Source organism: Lissotriton helveticus, chromosome 11 (genome assembly GCF_964261635.1).
Source record: "Lissotriton helveticus chromosome 11, aLisHel1.1, whole genome shotgun sequence".
NCBI lineage: Eukaryota > Metazoa > Chordata > Amphibia > Caudata > Salamandridae > Lissotriton > Lissotriton helveticus.
This window is the reverse complement of record NC_136072.1, coordinates 57,779,174-57,804,357: the sequence shown is the minus strand read 5'-3', so window position 1 is coordinate 57,804,357 and position 25,184 is coordinate 57,779,174. Positions and strand designations below refer to the sequence as shown.

The window sequence follows — 25,184 nt, the reverse complement described above, 5'->3', positions numbered from 1 at the left end:
TAGATCTAATACTAGAGAAGAGGAAGGAAGCCAACCAAGTAACAAAAAGGGGAACATACCTAACAATAATTTGATGAGAGTGGGAAGGGGACCACATGGAAAAGACAGCACATCCGACCTTTTAAGGGAGACATGGCGTAAGAAGGTATGAAACCTACGCAACACTCTTCATACTCGTTGGAATATTGAACGTAAAACCCATGTTGAATAACCCATCGTATCATCAAGCACCTGATGAAGGGCTAGGCCCGAAATGCATGGGGCACAAAACCAAAACATCATGAAAACCATTTCATCAAGTTCACTGATGAAAGTAATTGATATGAAAAGAATAATAATAAAAATTGATTCTTGGAAAAGATATACAAATGGTTTAAAGTTTATTAAAAAGTTCTAAGAGTGCAATTGGGGACTCTCTCCCCTGCTGGAAGTTGCGCTAATCATTCTATGAGTGACCATCTATCACTGTGAGTTTGTAATTTGGCATAAGTATCTTCCATAAACGGGTGCAATGCCCTGATCTCTTCCAATAAAAGATCCAAAGAAACTGCAGGTGTAGATTTTGTAAGAGAACCTGGGTCTTTTTTGAGCCTTTTCAATTGATGCCTTGCCAATGTTAGATTGTGAAGTTGCACCTCCAGCCCTCACATCTTCGGGACACTCATTTTAAAGTTCACCACGCCACGGACCTCCGTTCTTGGATACCTGTCTGCTAAGCCGCTGCTGCTCGCCGGACCCGCTGCGCGGGTCCCGCTTCGCGGCTTTAGCAGCTGTGAGGAATTTGCCTGGGGCTTCGTTGGGACACCGGCAGGGCTGCGAGGGTAGAGCGGGTGGACTCTAAGTTCCAGGAGTCCCCGCGCGCCCGTTGTCAGCTGGGCTCCTCTCCCTGCCGGCCACGCCCCCAACACAGCGGATTTAATCACCTCCAGCCCTCACATCTTCGGGACACTCATTTTAAAGTTCACCACGCCACGGACCTCCGTTCTTGGATACCTGTCTGCTAAGCCGCTGCTGCTCGCCGGACCCGCTGCGCGGGTCCCGCTTCGCGGCTTTAGCAGCTGTGAGGAATTTGCCTGGGGCTTCGTTGGGACACCGGCAGGGCTGCGAGGGTAGAGCGGGTGGACTCTAAGTTCCAGGAGTCCCCGCGCGCCCGTTGTCAGCTGGGCTCCTCTCCCTGCCGGCCACGCCCCCTAAGTTCCTAGTTCTTCTTTATAGGAGCAGTCTCCTCCCGCAGCGCGGGAGCGCGCGGGAGCGCGCCGGGAGAAGCCCGGGACAAGGGCGGGACCGTCTGTGGCCGTCCGGGGCCGGAAGAGGCCGGGCTGGGCCTGACCCCTTTTATCTTGTAGTTCGGAGGTTAGTGTCTCATCACAAGTTGGTTATGGCAACAGAAGAGGTTACTCCGGGTAAAAATCCTAAATTACGCAATGGCTCATTGGAGAATTACTTTCCTAAGAAGAGTGAGGGAGAAAAGGACGCTATTCTAGCTGAGCGTAGGGCAGAGCGGCGCCGCTCAGTTGAGAATATGAAATATAGACCCCTCACCGATAGTTTACTTGTATTGAACCGGGAGGGAGATTCGACCGATTTGATTGATTTGAGTGAGGATAACGCAAGCCAAGACGGAGTCCCTTTACTGTTTCGTGACTTTGTAGCCACTCCCTGTTTGCCCTCGGATGATATTGTAATTGCCTCACCTACCCCTAGCTGTAGCCGCGTTATTGAGACTTCTAAACCTAAGCAACAGAAAGTTAAGTCCTTACCTGTAGCCCAGATCCACCGCCCTCCCCCTAGTAAAAGAAGGAAGAAACAAAGGATGGTACCAGGTACAGCCAAAACATCGCACACCGACTTTGGTAAAGGGATAAAAACTCTCCTTACAACCGAGACCCCATCAGCTGCAGAGCAGGATCATATACCACAGGGTGCGGTTCTACCGGTTCATTGCCCTGTTGTAGTAGCCATACATGATGTGGCTCCAGTTAACAACGATAGAGCCACCCCATCCGCTACTACACCCCAACTTCTCTCTTCAGTGACAGGGAACTTGGAATTTTTGTTGAGATCTCTTCTCCTTCCTATCAATGAGTCTATTAAAAAGGTTGAAATTAGATTAACCATATTGGAAGCTGCCATAACTAGTATGTCCACTCCTACCATTAATAAAGGAAGTGGGGCGGTGCATTCTATACCCCTGACAGGGCCCCCTCCCACTATACCTCAAAAGAAATCTGGAATTTCATCTGTCCCTGTTCAGATTAAGCAAACTAGTCAGCCTCAGGGTAGAGTTGCTCCCCCTCCACAAAATACATCGCCGCCTAAACATTTAAAGGCCCCAGCCACTGTATCGGGTGCTGTCTCCACCAAACCAACCTTAAAGGCCTCGACTAGCAACAATCAGAATGCACATGGGGATGGTGAAAAAAGTAGAACATCTCATAAAAGGGTCCCACAAGTAGAGATCCCCCCAGAAGCTGTGCCCTATGTTGTGATTCTAACGGGGGTGCCACAGTTAACAGGAAACAAGAAGGAGGGATATGCTGACCTTAAGAATAAAATCATCCACTGGTTGAGGTTGCATAGGCCGATAGCGCCAAATATAGATGGGGACATAGTTCATGTTAGAAGGATTAACTGGCTGGGGAGTACTACGAAAAATATAGAGGGGGATCTAGTGGTGGTCAACTTTAGAGACCCTCGGGCAGTTGAGTATATCTTAAACTGGCCACCTGGGAACGGGGAAACCGGCATCACCCCACGGGCTTTAACATACTTCTATCCCAGGTTAGAAGTCACTACCACTAAATACGCAAACAGACCTCAGTCTTCTAGGCCGTCCTTTACACTACCCTATATTAACAATCATCCCCAGTATGGGCATCAGTCCACCAGGATGCCCGATTTACACTCCGCTTGGTCCATGGTTCCTTATAGACATACGTTGAACCCGGGCTCAAGGATGAATCACCTGATACCTTTTACCCCGTTGGATTCTTACAATCGGTTTTCCCAGCTGTCAGGGCTGGAAGACTGCGATTGAAGTTTGGGGCCTGGGGGGGGGGATAATGAACTCCATGGAGTAGAGGATCCTGGACTACTCTGTGGGAATATAGACGCAGGAGAAGTTAGTTTACCTACAGCCCATATGGCCACCACCAATGACCTCATTGAAGATTCTAGGCTAGCTGGGCCTTTGAATATTATGGCTGGTTGCTCTGCAACCTCCGCTTCACTGGTCCAGGAGGGGGGGAGTCTTACGAGCAGGGTGGTTAATGAGAGTGTGATTGTGGTGGGTAATTCTTCTATGCCTAGAGGACGGCGGGTAATAAACCTCCTTTCTTGGAACATTGCTGGGTTAAAGAGGAAGCTCGAAATTCCGGAGTGGCATACATTCATTGAGCAGTTTGATGTTTGCCTCTTTCAGGAAACATGGAGCTTAGTTCCGCTATATAAATCGGGGTACACCACCCACTTTGTGCCTGCTGTAAGCAAAGGAAAGGGTAGACCAGCGGGTGGGCTCATAGTTTGGTTAAAAATAGATCTGAACTGGGTGGTCACATGCCACAATGTGGAGTGTAATGATATACTCCACCTTTCGGCAAGAGGACGGGAGGATGCCGTCAGGCTTGACCTTTTTAATGTGTATGCGAGAGGGACACCGGGCGACTCTACCTCTTCGACCCTAACAGCTCTTGACTCGGCCTTAGCCAATTGCTCTGGTTCGGCTAAAATCCTTGTGGGGGGTGATTTTAATTGTACTTTCGAACCCCTCCTTGGAGATGATCCCTTAGGAATTGAAGAGGAGGATTCGAAATGGTCCATTCCAACGCTCTCCCTTCCCCCTATTAAGAAGTGGTCACCCAGGGTCATTCAAATTAATGCACTGACTAGGGACCACAATCTAAGAGCCCTTAATGGCAGGACCATATCCGACCAGTCAGGGGCATTGACCTTTAATAGACTCTCAGGGCCGTCCCGAATAGATTACATCTTAATGGACGTTGGATTCTGGGCGGACCTTATTGATATGGAGGTCTTTCCAAGTCAGGATAGTGACCACAACCCCCTGTGCTGTAAGTTCAATTGGGGGGTTTCTAACGTCAGGCGGGCGAGCGACTCCTTAAAAATAACTAAAGAGGTGATCCCATCCAATAACAACCGTAGATTGAAATGGGATAAGGCTAACCTCAAGGAGGATGATATAGGTATCATTAAATCCCTGATTGAGGATTTGACTTCTAATTTAGAGATCTGGGAGGGAGATAATCGGATCATCGACCCCCAACACCCCTCACTTGACTCTGCCTACAAAGCGACAATAGATCAAGTTGGCCAATTCTTCATCTCGAAAGGGAAAGGTAATAGGGCTACCGCTATACCCTCTACTCTTTGTAAACCATGGTACACTGATCATTGTAAGAGCACAAGGAAAAATCTGACAAGAGCCCTGCTTTCAGGGGACCCTTTACTGGTTAGAGCGGCCAGGAAGGATTATCTGAAAGCATTATCACTGGCCAAACGGGAGTGGGAGGAACGGCATTGGCAGGAACTCTCCACGGCTGTGAACGGTAGTAACCCGAACCTTTTTTGGGATTTGATTAATAAAACAAGGCAGAGAAAATCGCAACCATTGGCTGCTCATATAACTAGTCAGCAATGGTTTACTCATTTTTCATCCCTATACGGCGACTTAGAGGAAACACCTAGTCTTGGGGTGAACGGTATGGGTGAAGGGGTCCATCTAGAGGACAATGCTCTGTTATTTTCGTCCTCAGAAGTAATGATGGCGATTAGACATCTAACCCCTAAGAAAGCCGCCGGGCAGGATGGGATCCCTGGAGATTTGTTGATGGCGGAGCCAGAGGCCTGGGCCAAACTAATTGCTAGAATAATGAATCTGATCACGAGGGGACACCAGGTACCTGACTCCTGGAAAGGGGCCGAGGTAGTCACCGTGTATAAGAAGGGGGCAAGAGATGACCCTGCGAACTACAGACCTATCAGTCTGATAGACATCATCCAGAAAGTGGTCGGCAGGGTCATCATCTCAAGAGTTGGCGACTGGATAGAGGAGGCTAGTATCCTCTCCCACTTACAAGCGGGGTTCAGAAGGAAGGTTGGCACGATGGACCAGGTCTTTCGCTTTTTTGCAATCTATTGGAAGGCGGTTACCATCAAGAAAGGCAGTTTGTATATGGCCTTCATAGATCTCAAGACTGTATTCGACCTGGTCCCTCGTGCAAAACTTTGGCAAATACTTGGAGAGATGGGTTTTCCCAGCAGTCTTCTGAACCTAATCGTGAAGCTGCACGAGGGGAATTATGCGAGGGTTAGATGGGGATCCCAGGGTCAACTAACAGATAGGATCCCTGTGCGGAGAGGAGTACGTCAGGGTTGTGTCATGGCTCCGACCCTCTTCTCCCTATCCGTAAATGGAGTGGTGGACCATCTGAAGGGGGAAGAGACGGATGCCCCATCCCTGGCGGGGGAGAGAATCCCCACACTTCTCTTCGCGGATGACACCCTACTAATTTCTAAATCCCCGGTGGGCTTACAAAAACTTTTGAATCGGTTTAGCTCCTTCTGCACCTCCCGAGGCTTAACCATCAATACATCGAAAACTAAATTGATGGCTTTTGCCCCCTCAAAAAGATTTAAAAATCACTTTGTGCTCAATAATGCCCCCCTCGAGCTGGTCGCATCCTTTGACTATTTAGGAGTCCGGATAAACAGCCGTATGACCTGGAAGGATCATCTTTCCAAAATGCTACTTAGTCACCGTAGAGTATCCGGGGTGACGCTGAAGGAGCTCCGGGAATCAAGTAGTAAACCGGTCTCTCCAGCCATGGCCATCTATGAGGGACAGATTCTTCCGGCAGCACTTTATGGCTCCGAACTGTGGGGGTTCGAAGGGGTTACAGATCTGATGGTAGCGGAAAACAATTTCTTTAGGAAAGTGGTAGCCCTTCCCGCTTCCACCCCAATGATCCCTCTAAGACTAGATCTGGGCAGAAGAACACTAAAGGACTTGGTGAGGTTACGCCCGTTGCTTTTCTGGTCCCGATTAAGAAGAACTGAGGAGCTTGCAAAGTATGCAGAAGGGCTGGACGATCTACTCTTGCTGGACACTTGTAATAAAATAGGATGGCTAAATAAATTGAAAGAACTGGCCTTTAATTTGGGACTAAGAGAGGCATGGGAGTCGCAATCTCCGCCACCCAAAGCTGTTATTAAAAAACTTTACTGGGATTGGGTACAGAGTAATGCCACGAGGGCTACGAATGTGGGCTCTCTCACTGACCAATTTTTGTCAATTAAGTGTGTGAGAAAATTGGAACCATTTCTAGACCTGATAACTAAACCGTTGGATCGAGCGCTGTACCTAAAATTGCGATATGGGACGCTCCCGGTGCATGATTTTACGGCGAGATGGTCGAATTCTGATGCCCTCTTGCGTACATGTCCTGGCTGTGCGGCCCCAAAGGAATCGGTGGCTCATTTGTTTTTCGCTTGTCCAGCCTACAAAGGGGCGCGGAAATTCTGGTTGAAACCCGTCTGTAGGGAACTAGGGTTGAGGTGCCACAGCCAGGCACTACGTGTCCTCTCTACAGATTCTTCATCTGCTATTATGATCTGTGGGGTGGCCAAATTTTTGGGAAATGCATGGTTGATACGTTCCCGCTTACTAAAACTGCTCCTGGGGGGTCCTACAGGCTGATGTTGAACTTCTGTGTAGTAAATTATTGAAATGAGGTGCCCTTGCTTTTTATTGTATTTTATAATCTTTTACTGGTAAATTGGAAATGTATATGTATATGTATTCTTTTATGGTGATAAATTGCCGAATAAAGATATTACAAGCTTGAAGTTGCGCCTGTGGAAAACAGAAGAAGAGGCTGAAGTAGACCACTAACTTGAAGTGAAGCCCTCGATTGCCTTAAATATTAATAACACAGGAGAACTCATAAGCAATTTGCCAGGAGAGGACTTCATAGGTGGCTTAATAATAATAACTCTTGATCTACCCATGCACTCAAATTGCCACAAGTGGAGCTATAAAATCCTTTGGTTTATAGCAGTTGCCACTGAGAGCCAGCACATACGCTCAAAAAGCAGCCAAAAACATCTAAAAATAGAAGACTGGTCTTTAACAGGTATGCCTGTAAATATTCCCTCACACTTTGACATAAAAAGTGGTGAGGAATTAAACACTAAGAAGGAAAGTTAACCAAGAGGTCATCACCAGTTAACAAACAGAAGATTTATCTGAAAACTGCTGAAGAATGAGGAGAATGACATTGCTGCCGGTAACCTGTCTCTTAATCAAGATGGCTGCCACTTCTGAGGAGATGAAGCGAGCCACCTTTAAAACACGAAATGCGCCCTCCCGTGCCTCAAAAATGCATGTGTAGCATCCACTACACTTCATCTTGAAATGCGCACCTTAGAAGGTATGAGGGTCTAGGGAGGCTTCTATATGTTATGTTTTGTGAACTGGTCCATTTGCAAATGCAAAAACTGTTGATATATCTGGCCCTAAATACAGTCCTATTGGCTTGCCAATGCTTGTTTTTTATGTGCTTGCATAGGTGCTTTTTTCAATTTTGTCTACAAAGAAAGCCCTTGAAACATACTACTGTCTTAGTATAGTAGATTTGTATCAAAGCCATAAAGAGTAGGACCTTTATATGAGGCTGTTAATAATAATTACAGACAAATTGAAGAAAACAATAAAAAATAGCTGCCTTTGTTCAAAGAAATTTACAAAAAGAATTACTTTGTTTAGTAAATGCATGTGTGCCGTTAGGAAATGAGTATCAGAGAAATGTGAGGAAAATGTGGTGATTCAGAGTACTTTGCACTCCCTATAGCATTCTAATGGGGGCGGAAGGATACACCCAATCAGCCAATAGGAAAATGGTGCAACCAAAATAATATTGTCGGCTGATTCAGTATGTGTTTGACAATGTCTACAGTCAATGGCCAAAGGTTCCAGAGCCAAAGTAAATAATGGATAAATGAGGTTGACTCAAAGCGTCTTTCTCTGTCTATATATTTTCCATGAATGAATAGTGGCACAGGCACCATCACATGTAAACTCTCACATGCTTTGCCCTTGACTTGGTATTGGTGATAGCTGGACGTCAGACAGAGATCCCCATGCAGGTGGGTGCAGTGAGTTACTGTTAATTGGACTCCTTTACTCTCTCTGGAAGGATTCCCTCAGGATACACACTGACTGTGCATCACCACTTTGCGACACACATTAAATGCACTTCCTGTTTATTTTTTCCTTTCTTCCATGCAAATTGGAGAATGCACTCTTGAGGCAGCACCGGATTACACAAAGGGACATATGAGCATCTGAAGCCCTGTCTGATAGTGCTGAGGGGTGCAGAAAATGGGACACGTGTGTAGCGATCAGGGGACACTATCTGTAATGCGGCCCCAGCAATTCAGATCATTCCTCAATGATGCATTAAGTAATTTTATTTTTCCTGAGTTTCCCCTCATCTTCTGATAACATCTGTGTTTTTCCTGCAGATTTATGACCTTTTCCCACAACTGATGAGACTTCTTCCAGGACCCCACCACAATGTCTTCCAGCACTACCGCATGTTTCTTAATTTCATCGAGAGAGAGGTCAAGAATCACCGGGAAAACCCAGAAGAAAATCCCCAAGATTATATTGGCTTCTATCTGGATCAAATATCAAAGGTATGTTATACTAAATGAGGCTTGACTGCACTGATGTTTTGGTAGTGTTTCCTATTACTACAGTTCAATGTGCTCCAATTGAATAATAAAACACAGTGTACTAACCATGTCTTTGTGTGAACCACTCATAGACCCGAGATGACCCCAGTTCTACGTATACTGAAGAAAACATGGTACAGATGGTGGCTGACCTTTTTCTTACTGGGACAGAAACCGCCACTACTACCCTGCGTTGGGCATTGCTCTACATGGTGGCTTATCCAGACATTCAGGGTAAGAATGTGCAAGACGGTAACGGGACCGAGCGAAAGGTGTGGAAGGAAGATAGAGAAATTGAGCGAGATGAGAGGGAGGGGGAGGGGAAAAGAATGACAGAAAGTATTAAATTAATCAGAGTTCAAGAAAACTAAGAATGAGAGTGAGTGAAATAAATATATATAAATGCAAAAAGAACAATTGATGGACTTTTCTAATTCAATATACCACGGCCTCCCCAAATCTCAGCTGTCCAGGCTACAGATCGTCCAGAACCAGGCTGCTAGGCTTGCTTTTAAAATCCCCAGATGGCAGTCGGCCCAACCCTTACTACGTCAACTCCACTGGCTACCAGTCAGTGAAAGAATAGCTTTCAAGGTCCACTGCCTGGTCTTCAAGGCTCTTACTGGTCCCTCTCCTGTCTTCCTTAAGTCCCTAATCACTCCTTATTGTCCCTCTCGTACCCTGATGTCCACCCACCTCCAGCTCCTAGTCATCCCCGCTTCAAACTCACTAGATCAGGTGGTCGCAGCTTCTCCTGTCTGGCCCCTAAGCTGTGGAACTCCCTCCCACTCTCACTTAAGTCCTTCTGCTCCCTTCTTTCTTTCAGGAAATCCCTAAAAACATTACTCTTCTCCCACCTCCACTAAATTCCCTCTGTCCACTTTCAGGATCCGATCAGCGCCAGGAAACTCATGGTGACAGTGCGCTCAAGAAATGCCTCATAACATAACATAACATAACAAAATGCTGCACAATGTCAAATATTCTCCCCAGTACAGAGATCTGGGCCTAAATCGATCGTTGTTTTGCTCCCCAAGCCATTCCACTTCAGAACCAGCCATATGCAACTCAGTCTTGACCCTGTTCCCCATAGGAACAGTCCAGCCCGAACTGCCAGGTCAGGTCCTCCCTGTACTGGAAACAAGCATCCTGGGACAGGTTTCGTGACATCACCCCTCATCAGCCAGGCTAGCCTGACTCCAGTGGCATGGAGAGCATGGGACCCACGTCAAGGCACACCTGTCCCACTCAGGGTGACAAACGCTAAAATAATAATTGATGGACAGAATGCTGCACAATGTCAAGCATTCACCCCAGTACTGAGATCTGGCCCTAAATCCATTGTTTTTTGGGTTCCCAAGCCATTCCAGTTCAGACCCAGCTATTCAGTCTTGACTATCTTCCCCATGGGAACAGTCCAGCCCGAACAGCCAGCCTGGCTGATGAGGGGTGTTACCCCGAAACTGGTCCTATGATGCGTGTTTCCAGTCCAGGGAAGACCTGGCTTGGCAGTGTGATCTGGACTGTTCCCATAATCTTTGACTGGGGGTGAGTGTCTGAAAAGTTTAAGTGCTCCGCCCATCATCTCCATGTGTTTGCTTTGTTCTCCCTAAGTTGGCAGGGTATGCCCAGATGTGGGTTCCTTGCTCACTTTGCCACTGGATTCAAGCTATCCTGGCCAATGAGGAGTGTTACCCCGAAACCGATCCCAGGATGCTTGTTTTCGGTCCAGGGTAGACCTGGCTTGGCAGTTCGGGCTGGACTGTGCCCATAAGGAACAGGTTCAAGACTGATTTGTATATGGCTTGGTCTATCCTGGGGTGGCAAAGTGAGCTAAAGAACGCCGATGTATTCAACTCAGATCTGTGACTGGTGGTGAGTGACTGAAAAATGTCAGCGCTCCATCCATCATCTCCTCGTGTTTGATAAATCTATTTATATATATTACCAACTGGCGGTCGCCAGTAGGTATATATAGTTAGGATTTTTTCTCTATGGGATTTTTGAAAATTCTATGTCTAATAACTTTGGCGTTTGTGGACGGAATTGGCTGAAATTTTCAGGCAAATGGAACATTTTGTTTCTGAGCAGCCACTTAAAATTTGGGGGGGTTCGTCAAGGGGGGGCCGAGAAAAAAGGGGGCTCCCAAAACGCGTTTTTCCCATGTCAATTTCCATAGGGCGGTTGGCCTCACTTTTAGCCCGAACGGCTGAATGGATTTGCACGAAACTTGGCAAAATTGTAGGGACTGTTAGCCCGATGTGCCTTTGCTAGGTCTCAATATATGTGCTCCAGTGGATTTTGAGAAATTAACGTTCAAAAAAAGATATATATCTGTAACAGCGCTCCGGGCAGCGCCCCGGTTCTCGTACTTGACGCGTAACGGAACTTCGCGAAGCGAAGCTGATTGGCTCTCCGGTGTCTGTCAACATTCTAAACAATCCGGAGCGGCCGCCATCTTGTCTCTCGGTAGGATCGAGAGACAAGAGGAGGCCAAAGCGAAGGGGCAAATAACCATAAGGGGACATAGTAGATCCTCCCTGACACCCTAGGGTGGGGTGCGCCCGGTACGCGTAACGGAAAGCGGACTGGGGAGCGTACTACAAGGAAACAAGAATGATTGACTTTTAACTTATTGTATGTTTATAGACTTTTTTTTTTTTTCTGCTGAGTGACGTCTCGGCCTATCTCCACGGGATGCAGTCCCTACCATCTCGGCGTTTAAGCCCAGGGGGACCGGTAGTGTGGGAGAGATAACGTCTGTTAACGTTCGATTCGAAGGAAATCAGGAAGTGTTGATAAACATTGTCTGCGCCATCTTGCCTTTTTTCAAATGCCACACTTTTGTCGTGCACGGCAGCCATTTTAGATGCCTTGACCAGACCCACTCTCTGCACGCTGTCGATCCTTAGCATGGCTCCCCACCCTCGCAAGCATCTCCCCCAGGCACTGGTCACCCCCGCTCTCTGTCTTATGCATGGGCAATAAACCTCCCCCCATCTGCGCTGGTCTTCCTTGAGAATCACACCCTGTGCCCGCCCGACACCTCCCTTTCGCCCTATTCACTACCGCACCCTCTGACACTCCTCTTCCTCTGTGTTCAATTGTCCAGGCCGGTCCCAGGCTATCACCTAGCCCTGCAGATGTAGTTTATGGCCCCCGCTGTAAAGAATCACCCCTCTTCAAAGGAGTTACAGTAGATCAAGGCCCCCACCCGATGAGATCCGTCACACCACACGCGTTCCTACTATCTGAAAACCATCCTGTATTGTGATTGGGGAGGGGACCGAGCCTGAAGCGGAAGATTCCAGGGATGCCTCTTTGTACATCAAAGTTTTTACAATTATGTGTCACATTAAAAATATATAGCACTCCAACAAAGTAGTAGGATTATAAAACTTTAATAACTTATAAATATATACAACGCAACAAAAACAGTAAATACATTTAAACATTTTTTTGAAAAAAGAAGCAACAATGGTCAGTAGCTGTGTTTTGTGCGAATAGTCCCAAGGCAGCACAACGTGCTGAGTTCTGGACGGCACCCAGGTGATGTTACCTGGGTGCCGCACTGGTTTTTGGTATCCTACAATGCAGCTCCGAAAAACGGCGTGGGGCGTCCCGGGGGGTGCGGGGGGAGGCCTCGTCAGTAGCGGTCTGTTGTGCGAATAGTCCCAAGGCAGCAGAACGCGTTGAGATGTGGATGGCACCCAGGTGATGTCCAGTAAGTTGCCGCACTGGTTTTGGTATCCTACAATGCTGCTCCGAATAACGGCGTGGGGCGCCCCGGGGGGGGGGGGTGAGGCGGCGTGAACGGGCCTCCCCAGGTGGAGGCTCGTCTGCTGTAGTGGGGCGCCCCTTTACCGTTTCAGTTGCCATTCCGCCCGCTTTTGGTACACTGTGCCAAAATCCGCCATTCAGCTGAGTTGCGCCCACTCTTGCGGTGCAGCGATAGGCGGCTGCCACAGGACTCTCAAAATGGCGGCAGGCTCTTTCCTTTTTGGGCCTGGTCCACTGAAATGGCCCTGGGACACCTTGGAACTCGGACGCTTGTCTGCTAGGTCTTGGACCCCATTCTCGAAAGCGTCCCCTCAGCCTTGAAGATTCTACAAAAGTCTTGGGGGCCCCCGACTCCTGCAGGCTTCCGGTGGGGAGCGGCTGCCATGATTGCTCGCGGAATGACCACGACGGAGCCACGAGATGGTGGTGCTTTCATGCTGACGCCAGCTTCAGTCTGAAACATCCAGAAACAAGGTGGGGCTTTCATCGTTTGGGAAAAAAAAATGTTTTAATCCAATGAAAAGTGTTATTTTTAGGTCATATGATCAAGCCTTCATCATTAGGAAACCAAAAGTAAAATGAACCAATGAAAAGTTTTATAAACAAGTCACATGACCTGTTATGCGGCATAGGGCTATAAAAAGCGTAGAAAATCCGTTGGCACGTGAGGCGGCGTCAGTAGCGGACCGATGTGCGAATAGGCCGAAGGCAGCACAACGCGCCAAGATCCGGATGGCACCGAGGTGGTGTCCAGCAAGTTGCCGCACTGGTGTGGCCATCCTACAATGCTGCGCCGAAAGGCGGCGTGGGGCGCCCGTTGGCCTGTGAGTTCGCGTCAGTCAGTGGGGGCTGTTTGAGGATCTGACTGCATTGGAAAGCAATGTGATGCTGTGCGTCGCCCCCAAGATGGAGGTTCCTCGGCTGCAGTGGGGCGCCCCTTGGTGTTTCACTCGCTATGCAGCTGAGTTGCGTGCGCACTTGTGGCGAATAGGCCGAATGCAGCACAACGCGCCGAGATCTGGATGGCACCGAGGTGGTGTCCAGCAAGTTGCCGCACTGGTGTGGCCATCCTACAATGCTGCGCCGAAAGTCGGCGTGGGGTGCCCCGTTGGCCTGTGAGGTGGCGTCAGTAGCGGACCGATGTGTGAATAGGCCGGAACCAGCACAAGGCGCCAAGATCTGGATGGCACCGAGGTGGTGTCATAGTTGAGAGTTCTGAGCAGCGCTTGTAACACTGTCTGAAGCTTATTTGCACCTGCTGCAGCTTCACTATTGCCCTGGTGTGGCCTAAGATCGCCCATGACATAGGCGTCCGCCTCCCTGGGTCCGGCGGAACTTTTTTCCTTTTCCTTTGTGCATCTTGTCCCACAATCCGTTTGACCTGAAGACACGACCAGGTCCCTGAATGTGTGCAGGGGGACGCTATTGATTGAATCAAAATGGCGGCTTCACACAAAGCTGACTCAAGCGTTGCTGCTGATGCTATACAGACAAAAACTGTTTTTCAGTTTGTACATTCTTCAGGATTTTTCCATCCAAGGCTGGTTGAGAGTTTGTAGAACAATGGCTTCAGATTTTCAACATACTACTCTTCAACATTCTTCCTAAATGTAACAATGTGAGACTCACTAGGAGAACGGTGTAGTGAGGGCCACAAACGGCTGTTTATATTTCCTTTCAAAATGCTGCCAACAATATTTTCGGAATGGAAGACACCACAAGGCGCTGAGATTCGGTTGGCACCGAGGTGGTCTCCAGCAAGTTGCCGCACTGGTGTGGCCATCCTACAATGCTGCGCCGAAAGTCGGCGTGGGGTGCCCGAAGGGGGGGGGGAGGCGGCGCAAACGAGCCTCTCCCGCTTCTCCATGTGGAGGCACTTCATCTGCAGTGGGGCGCCGAGATCCGGATGGCACCGAGGTGGTGTCTAGCAAGTTGCCGCACTGGTGTGGCCATCCTACAATGCTGCGCCGAAAGACGGCGTGGGGTGCCCGAAGGGGGAGGGGAGGCGGCGCAAACGAGCCTCTCCCGCCTCTCCAGGTTGAGGCACTTCATCTGCAGTGGAGCGCCATCTAGCTGAGTTTCGCCCGCTCTTGCTGCTACAGCGACAGGCGGCTGCAACAGGACTCTCAAAATGGCGGCCTGTTCTTTGGATTTGGGCCTGGTCCACTAAAATGGCCCTGGGACACCTTAGAACTCGGACGCTCGATTTTTTTTTCCTTTCCTCTACATGCAAAAAAGGTAAATGCCCGGTACGTTACCTGCCTCATCTGCCACGATGTACTCTCCAGAGGAACCGAAAAAAAATATAGTTATGGTAATTATACCATGCATCGTCATATGGAGAGGTGGCACCGATTAATTATAGTGCTGCACAAAAGAGAGATTTGGAGGACAACCCCCGGCCTGCCAGTACATTCACCAAAGAAGTGGCACTGACAGCATCAGAGGCAAGACAAACGGTCCCAAATATTCAGAAGAACTTTGGAAAGATTAAAATGACATGTTTAGATTGTGGCAAATTAATTTCATGTGGACAGATGAGTGTTACTCTAATAAATACAGCATATGAACATCATCATAGTCGATGGTTGGTGGAGACATTTTGACTATATCCTGGACCTGCCCGTCCTCGCCCAAAATGGCGCCGGAATAAATGGGACTCGTAACTCCTTGTTGTGTACTGCTTGCACAACCTTGATATCACGAGATACGTATGCAGTTTTGAAGCACATGGCGGGCGGGGACGAGAATTGATTGAATATTTCGACATCCCTATTGATATTAAGTTCTGATGTGTTATTGATTACTGTACTATTGAAAGTTCGAATTAACGTCACCCATGGTACTTGCCCGCAAATGTATATCTAGATAATTTTATTGTAACTGGCCCTGTCGTATTTTAATTATAAAATGTACGTCCACCGATTCCGCAACTGTTAGACACCTTAGTTCTTGCAACCTAATGGCCCGCCCGTTACGTTCCTCTACAGTGCAAATGTCTCCTCATCATATACGATTACAGATTGCTCCGTGGCCGGCCCACGTGGTTATAGGCCCGTATTTGTATACTGACATTTTCACAATAAAGGTTTCTAAAAGAAAACATGGTAGTAGTATTTACATTGGTAAAGTTTTTAATAATAGTCACTGTTTTCGAATCAGTAAAAGGCAAGTGAAATAAAGCAGTCCAATTACATGAAGGGTAAAAGGTATAATACGCAGGAACGCAGTAAAGATAAATGGTCAAGGGCTGTTGTGTTTTCTACTCCTGCAACATAAAGTGATCGATAAGAATCTGATATTCAGGCGTATCGGCGACTAAGACAGCAGGCCGAGCCTCTTTTGCTCAACGGCTCCGTCATGGGACGAAGAAACGCCCTTTTTCTCGAAAAGGGAATATATTTTACTTGCAGGACAGTTGTAAATTTTCCGGGAAAGTACATTAGCCTGGAACATTATAACATATATGTTTAAGAAAAAATAATGTTCGAAAGTAATAAAAAGTGTAATTTTTAGGTCATATGACCAAGCCTTTGATCATTAGAATAAGAAAAGTAAAATGAACCAATGAAAAGTTTTATTAACAAGTCACATGACCTGTTATGCTTACGTTACGCGCTGCGCGCCGCGCCCCGGATCGCTTCCGGGAAGCTGTGCTTCGCGCACCGGAGCACTTCCGGATGCGCTAACGCGGCGCGTCATATGACGCATTACGCGACAACGCAGGTCCAGAATATAGTCAAAATGTCTCCACCAACCAGCGGTCGGAACACAACCCCTTTCAGCAGGCTAAATAGTTCTGTTAAATGACAACAGAAGGGACAGGCAACAAGAACCATCAGTCAAAGAGGGGAGGGCAAGTTCTTCTCTACCGGGTCACTTTGGGGCGCTACCGGAACTGATCGAATTGGTAGTCTACAGTGTTTCTGGATGTTTCAGACTGAAGCTGGCGTCAGCATGAGAGCACCACCATCTCGTAGCTCCGTCGTGGCCATTCCACGAGCAATCATGGCAGCCGCTCCCCACCAGAAGCCTGCGGGAGTCGGGGGCCCCCAAGACTTTTGTAGAATCTTCAAGGCTGAGGGGACGCTTTCGAGAATGGAGCCCAAGCCCTAGAAGACAAGCGTCCGAGTTCCAAGGTGTCGCAGGGCCATTTTAGTGGACCACGCCCAAATCTAAAGAGCCGGCTGCCATTTTGAGAGTCCTGTGGCAGCCGCCTATCGCTGCACCGCAAGAGCGGGAGCAACTCAACTACATGGTGAGCGAGACGCTGTAGTCGCAAGAGCGGGCGGTAAACAGCTGAATAGCGGAAGAGGCACAGTGTAGCAAAAGCGGGCGGAATGGCAACTGAAACGGTAAAGGGGCGCCCCACTACAGCGTGTCTTTAGGTCAAACGGATTGTGGGACAAGGTCAAGAATGGAAGAGTCACCAAAAGGCAAAAAGTTCCGCTTGACCCCGGGAGGCGGCCACCTATGTCGGGGGCGATCTCAGGCCACACCAGGGCAACACGACTTGGGGAGGGGGCCGGAGCCAAGCGCCCCCTCCGAGTCCGCGCCATCACACCGTCCCTCGGGGGCCTCCGTCAAGCGGTTCAGGGAGGCACCGCATCACATTGTTTTCAAATGCAGTCACGTCCTCAAACAGCCCCCACTTACATTGAGAATAGTGAAGATGTAGCAGGTGCAAATAAGCTTCAGACAGTCTAACAAGCACTCCTCAAAACTTTGAACTATCAGAGTGCATGAGTTTCATGCTCGATCGATTGAGCTAGCCGGATCGGGCAACAAAAAGTATAAAATAGTTATGTAAATAGTTATTTAATAAAATGTTTTACCCTGTTACTTTGCTGGTGTGTTGTATATATTTGTAATATTTGCATAGAGTTTATCGTTATTTTGGGCGGGGTGGGTGGCGGAGCCGAGCTGTCTTGCAGCCATCATGGTGTGGAGCTCAGTTCATCTCACTAGTTTCGTATTTCTCATGAGGGTTTGTTCCTAATGTTTCTATTTTAGCGAGGTCAAAAAGAGATCCCATTAGTGGCCTACTGATTTTGCTCGATTCCTTTTGTTTTTTTACACGATTTTTCACTATCTGCAAAGACTAAACAGAGTATTGCGACTCTGTGCTTGTTTGTAAATAGAGAATGAACCAAAGAGAACCAATTCTAAAACAGTAAATGCTTGGATAACAATCAATCAAATGGAGAGAGAAGCAGGCACGACGGATTACAACGGGGGCAAAGGCCTGCGTTAACTACCCTTCACTATCTGCAAAGAGAGAGTACTCCTAATAGAAATGAGGGGGGGGGCAGCTTTCAAAGCAGATCAGTGTGCATAAACACGAAAATGTTTTTACTTACCACGTACTTGACATTCGACAGCTTATGATATTTGCTATTAAAAAACCATTGAAATTCACTGAAAAAACCATAGGTTAGAGACCATATATAGTTAGGAATTAGCATTTACAAAACCTTGAAAATTCACTGAAAAAACCATAGGTTATAGACCATATATAGTTAGGGATTAGCATTTACAAAACCTTATTTTACTCGCACAAAACCATTGAAATTCGCATATATAGTTAGTTGCGTTAACTATATATCGCGCACCCGCAATCCACTGCTGATGATGTCACATATTACATCATTCATGACATGGTCAGTGACATCACTGATGACATCACTGATGACATCTCAAATGACATCACTGATGACATCACTGATGACATCTCATTTGACATAATTCTTGTGCTAATACGATGAACCTCTTCAGACTCTAATATAACCTTAGATACACTCAGTGTATACAGACACTCACACACTGTCACTCATCCATGGATTACTCACACACCTAGTCAGTCATGCAAAGAAACAATCTCACCTCCATTTCCTCAACTATACAGTTATACACACCTTACTTATTCAAACATATACTAACACATATTTACTCTCTTATACAATCCCTGATACAAGTTCACAATGATCCATACAGCCACTCACACATTCAGTGGCTCTCATGCACAGTTATTTATATATGCCAACTCTCACATGTACTGTGTTTTACATATGTACTTACTATGACATGTAGCATTGAGATATCCATTCACTCATCAATACACTCATGCACACAGTCAACCGCCCATGTAGCTGTTTCCACATGCACTCTTGAACTCATACACCTAGTGAATCAACTGCTCACACATCTATGCACAGAGTCACACACCTCCCAGCCACCCCCACACAAACTCAATCTCCCATACAAATACTTGGGCAACCAATCAATAACACATATAGCCTCTCGTATAGCTAATGATCAACACATGCAGCAGTTTACATCACAACAGACATACTGATGCACACATTCAGACAGTTTAGTCACTAACCCATGCATTTAATACGACACATTTATTCACTCACTCATACAGTCAGTCACGCACCTACTAAATCCTTCATCCAGACACTTATACATCCACTCATTCTTCAATATATCAAACATATTTAAACTTTACAGAAACACACAGTCACTGGATGATGTCATCAGTGATGTCATCAGTGACGTCATCGGTGATGTCATTTGAGATGTCATCAGTGATGTCATCAGTGATGTCACTGACCATGTCATGAATGATGTAATATGTGACATCATCAGCAGTGGATTGCGGGTGCGCGATATATAGTTAGCGCAACTAACTATATATGCGAATTTCAATGGTTTTGTGCGAGTAAAATAAGGTTTTGTAAATGCTAATCCCTAACTATATATGGTCTATAACCTATGGTTTTTTCAGTGAATATATATATATATATATATATATATATATATATATATATATATATACTTAACTTACATACTGCTTATAACCTTTCATATGAAATCACTCATGATAATTTAAATGAAGTCATTAAAAGCATCACTCACAACATTTGAAATGACACAATTGCTGACATCATGTAATGATACCAGTACTGTGCCCTTGGCTGTGCATAAGGTGGTTAGCCAAAGGCCAAACCCAGCATCCAACTCTGTGTGAGCGACCAGCTCACATTGTGCTTCAGTCAGGCCCTGAGCTTAACTCCCAAGAGCCAGACTGCTGCGCATGTCAGCGAAGTGGGCCACAGGTCTTGTTCCTAATTTCTGCAAGCAAGCGTGGCCTTCAGCCATGCGCAGCAGAGGTTTAGTGCCAAGACCTGCATCCAACCCCCCACTGGTGGCCAGGCCCCACCATGTACAGCATATCTCTGTGCACAGCAGGGGTTGGCTGTAGGTACTGGCCTTCAGCTATAACCTGCATCTGTCAGGCTCTCTGCTAAGACCAGGGATTGATTGGTGGCATAACAAAACTTGAGTGCCCCACTCCCCTTTCCAAAATGTACATTCAGCCCCCCCTCCCCTCATGCTCCAGATCCAGTCTCAGGCCAAAAATCTGTCCCAGTGCCAGAGGGGGCCCAACGCTGGGCCCCACCCGCTCACACCGGTGGGTCTGTAGGGGCTTTTGTTGCGCCACTGGGCTACACTACCTAACAGGAAGAGCTTGTTCTCTACAGAGACAAGGCAATTCAAGAGAAGGAGTTTAACACACATCAGGGAGTATCCGAAAACATAGAAGAAGCGGACAGAAGCTGATGAATGGAGAACCATGAAAGGTACTGGAATTGGGATGCTGGATATGAACTGTGTAATGCCTGCATTATATAAAATAAGAAAGACAGCATAAACGCATTACAGAACATAATTGGATAGAATTGGAAAGTAAGCAGAGGAACAGACAAAGAACTGTAACTGATAGTTTGTATGCTCTGTGGAAAATCAGCACTGTGTAATGGATAAGACCTCTAGCACAAAGACAAGGAACAGGTAATCTCACAGGTTATTGGAAGGCAACCAACATGTCCGATGGTAGACGCTCACTAAATAAATCTCTGTGAAATAACCACCCTGCCTCAAAAGTCACTGGTAATCTCTGTTTACAATAACTAAGAATTTCACATACACACAAGAAAGGGTAAAAGCAATGGAGCAAGAGAACTGGATATTTAGGAAGAGAAGGGCTAGAATCTAAGAAACAAGAACAGGACAGGATGCATGCAGATCAAGGAGCACCGAAGTACATAAGGAGGAATCTGGACACAAACAAGTTAAGGACTAAAAGCATGCAGACAGAACTAGGAACACTGGAATTCAAGACAAGGATTCTGGATACACAAACAAACAGGATTAGAAGACCAAGAGACAAGAACAGTACAACGCACACAAAAACTAGAATAAGACCTTCAAACAAGGGAGAACATTACACCAACATTCTCACAGTGTCTCAGCAGTAAAGGGCCCTGTGTCCAATGCACAGTGTATGGCCAAGTCCCACGATGCTTGCCTTCTTTAAAGTGTATTTTTTTAGGGTTTGTGGATCCTATAATAGGATTCATGAAGCCCTTCTTTCTCTTGGACCTACGTTGGACCTTAAATGAGCTCCTTGAGTAAGAAATCAGGTTGTTGGTTGACTGGGGTGTACGACTTGGTCAAACAACCGCGACAATCCTTGTTAGGGTAAGGCACAAGCCAACCCCAAATTAACCTGTGCTCACCGCCTTGGTTTTTTGGCATAGAGCAGCCAGGCTTAAATTAGAGGCAATGTGTAAAGTATTTGTGCAACACTTCAAACAGAAAACCAGTTAAAACACACCACAAAATGAGTCCACAACAGATATAGAAAAATAGAGTAAGCTTTAATAAATAAAACAGTACAGAATGACAAATATCCAATTAGTAGAACTAGAGTTATTGAATTTTAAAGTTTGTTGTGAAAATTACACCAAAGAGCACAAAGCGCCAATTAGAGATATCTGATTACGTCAGACCGGGACAAAGTCACAAGTTCAGGCCAACCGCAATGGAGCATTAACTGCTACAGGGACCCCTGAACAGAGTACCTTAAATCCTAGTTGGGGAGCGTTGCATTGATCCGTGTCAAAGATGTGCCCTGCAGCTGAAGCTATGCGGCACTTCTGAGATGCAGCGCTGCCAAGGACCTGCTGCATCGTCATTGAGGATCCTGTGGGTGGGGCTTGCAATGCCAAGGCTGGTGCCAGGGATGTGGCACAAAACTGGCAATGTGTTGGTTCCGAGGAACTACTAGGCTGTGATGTGGAGTAAGGCGTCATTGTCGAGGCTGCCCCCAATGAGAAATGCGAGGACATGGGCTATGAATGCACCATGCCATGGAGGCGATGCACTGGTTCCGAGGACTATGGTGGGCGATGTGGGTCTGCTCTGGGATACATTACTCAGCAGAGAAGATGTCACTTAGGCCAGTGGCAGCCAGCACAGGTAAATGCAGAGCATTGCAGGGCAGGGGGTAAGCCGACAGGCAACAAAATAGGTGTTATTTATTTATTTAATTATATATATTCCGTCATCTGTCGACGTCCCCCGCTTCCACCCCGCTTTACCTGTGCCGGTCACCGCTACCTTAGGCCCACTTCCAATGGTCCAGGACAGGGGTGGGACCACTTGGCAAGGATGACTCACAGATGGCAGAGTCTAGGTGCAGGAGGCTGAAAGACTGGCTTCAGATCAGGAGGCCAGCCAATTAGCCCCTGGAGTCACTCTGGGGTAAAACGCCCAAGAGCTGCAAGTCCAGTCATCACCCTGGCAAGAGGGAAGCAGACAGAAGATCATCACAGCAAAGCAGGGATCCAGCAGAGTGCAGTCCAGTAGAGTGGCAATCCTTCAGCAGCACAGCAGATTATCCACAGGTACAGAAGTGTACTAAGGTTGTGGTGTTTGAGGTCCTTCTTTTATACACAGTGGTGCCTTTGAAGTGGGGAGAAGCTTTTAGAGGCATGCCTCTAAAAGTGCACAGGTGCCTTGCCTCCCTTCCCCTGGCTCCAGACTAACTACATGGTGTATGCAGCCCTATGTATCAGGACAGGAAACAGTCTATTCAAGTGTAAGTGAGGCTGTATCCAGTTCCTTCCTCCCATTCTGCCAGTGATAGCCCACTCTGTCACACCTAAGCTCCCATTGTGTGTAGCTATCTAGGAGGAATAAACAAAGCCCAACTGCCAACTACACCCAGTCATGTGACCAGAGACAGGCTGCAGACACCAAATGGCAGCAGGCAAGAAAATGCCAATTTTCTAAAAGTGGCATTTTCAGAATTGCAAATTAAAATCTGACTTTACTAGAAATTGGGATTTTTTAATTAGGATTTCAGAGACACTAAACTTAAATCAGTTATATTTTCCCATTTGGAAATTACACTTATGAAATGTAATAGGGTAATCCAAACATCATGGGAGATATAGGACTTGCAGTAGCAAAAAACGAAACTACATGTCCTGCTTTTTAAATATATTGCATCCTGCCCGCTGGGCTGTCCAGGACCTACCTTAGAGGTGACTTATATGTATAACAAAGGAAAGTTTGGGCCTGGCAATGTTTATTTTGCTATGTCGAAATGGCACTTTAAACCTTGCACAGAGGCTCTGCAATGACAGGCCTGAGACATGTTTAAAGTGCCACTGAAGTGGGTGGCACAATCCGTGCTGCAAGCCCACTAGTAGCATTTAATATACAGGCCCTGGGTATTTATAGTACCACTTTACTAGGGGCATATAAGTAAATTAATATGGCAATTGAGTATGAGCCAATATTACCATAATTTGAGGTGAGAGCACATGCACTTTTGCGCTGGCTTGCAGTGGTAAAGTGCTCAGATTCCTAAGGCCAGCAAAAACAAGGTTAGACAAAATGGAGGAAGAAGGCAAAAAGTTGAGGGGAATAGCACGCTAAGGCTGACAGGTCTAAAACCGTGGATCTGGTTTTAGATTTGCAGAACTCACAAATAGACCAGCATAGGTACATGAAGCTTGCCAGGGTTTCGTGGTTCCTATAACACGTGTACTTTATTGATGAGGACTGTCCATGAAGCTTATGTTCAGTTCAGGTTTGGGGGTCTTGAGGGGTGGGGATGGGGAGTCAAAAATTCAGCCCCAAGTTCCACAAACTCTGAGGCACAATTGGAACAGAAATGTAAACAGAGAAGATGGAAGCTGTGACAAAAAGGAAGTGAAGGTGGACAAATAAAGAGCTGCATAAAAAGGGATTAAAAGAAATGCATACAAAATATTGATTAGGAGGGAAAGAAAAGGGCTCAGAAAAAGCTACAAAACTACATTTTACATAGTTGGGAGAAGAAGTATCAAACCAGAGAAGCGAGGGATACAAATATGTCAGTAAAAAAGGTTAACAATGGGAAGATTAAGCAAAGGATAGAGCAAGTGTAGTTCTCATTACATATTTAAAGTTAATAGTGAATAAGGAAGAATTTCTGCCCAAATTGTAGGAAGGAGTGTTGCAATAAAACTAGGTTTAGCTGAACTTTTTGTTATGCTGGCGTAATCCTGAGAAATTTCTGGCATTTCCGTAATGTTTGTGTTGCGATATTACATAATATGCCACGCCATACAATTTCACGAGCATTAAGATTAAAATCGGCTCACTGGAAATAGTCCAGAAACACAACTGCTGTGAACAACACCTGCTTGCATTCTCTTCACAACAGTTGTGTTTTTGGCCTATTCTTTTAGCATTAAATGTGATCTTCTTGCTTCCAAAATTGAACACAAGTACACATTTTACACTAAAATAGAATGCTAAATGCTGAATTTGTAATGTTATGTAATTTTTCTGAAATTTTCCAAAACTATGCAAAAAGAATGCAAAAAGAATCTAAGAAAAGTTTGCACAGTCCTATCAAAACCTGCACATTTAGGATATTTTCTAGACACAATATGTCAAAGAAAAGACTTTGGAATAAGAGGAACACACATTTACACACAGTTATTCATCACTTAAGACCAAAGACTCCTAATGTCATGAAAATACCACATCTAGTAATTACCTACCTGTGGTATGAGTAAGTCTGGGCTGAGACATTTTAAGGCATGTGAAAAGTGTGCATGCAGAAACATTTAAAATAATCACATGGTTTAGCACTTTAATTTACTGTGTGCCCCTGTTTCTTAAGGTTAAGATAGTAATCAATATTGTTTGGAATAATGAGTCCTTGAATTAACTGAAAATGGGCAACAAATTCAAAGTTAGTTCAACCAGGGCCCACAGAATATACCTTTCCCAGAGCCCCTTAAGTTGTCCCTTACTGGTCTGGTGTTGCTGCATCAATGTTCACACCAACCTCATAATTAGAGACTTAGGGGCAGATTCTGATGCTGTCGGAAACGGCTCAGACCATTCTTTTACATAGCATGCCATTACATTGCATTTTCAGAAACTACCTTTACAACGAATTCCATTACATCAAATTATACCTTTACAACGCATACCATTACATTGCATTTAAGGTAAGTGTTGGATAGTATAGGGGTAATAATTATTATTCTAACTCCAGTGAGTGCAAAAGTAGGGTAAGTGTCAGATAGTGTAAGGGTACTATGCGTCGTAACGGTATGCGCTGTAATGACTTGCAATGTAATGCCTGCATTGTAGTGACATACATTGTAATGACATGTGTTGTAGTGACATGCAATGTAATGGCTGCGTTGTATTGGCATGCGATGTAAAGGATGTTGCGATGTAATGACTGCTATGTAAAGGTAGTGCGATGTAATGACTGCGTTGTAAAGATT

The 25,184-nt window shown here is 46.2% G+C and overlaps 1 protein-coding gene across 1 annotated transcript in view; it reads left to right on the top strand.

The window, feature by feature from the left end:
• Positions 1-25,184, top strand: part of LOC144790708 (cytochrome P450 2J2-like) — a 111,109-nt gene that overhangs the window by 33,360 nt on the left and 52,565 nt on the right. The window contains exons 3-5 of the mRNA XM_078665428.1: positions 2,330-2,353; positions 8,542-8,715; positions 8,847-8,988. Of these exons, the coding sequence (XP_078521554.1) occupies positions 2,330-2,353; positions 8,542-8,715; positions 8,847-8,988 (340 nt within the window). The remainder of the gene's footprint in view (positions 1-2,329; positions 2,354-8,541; positions 8,716-8,846; positions 8,989-25,184) is intronic.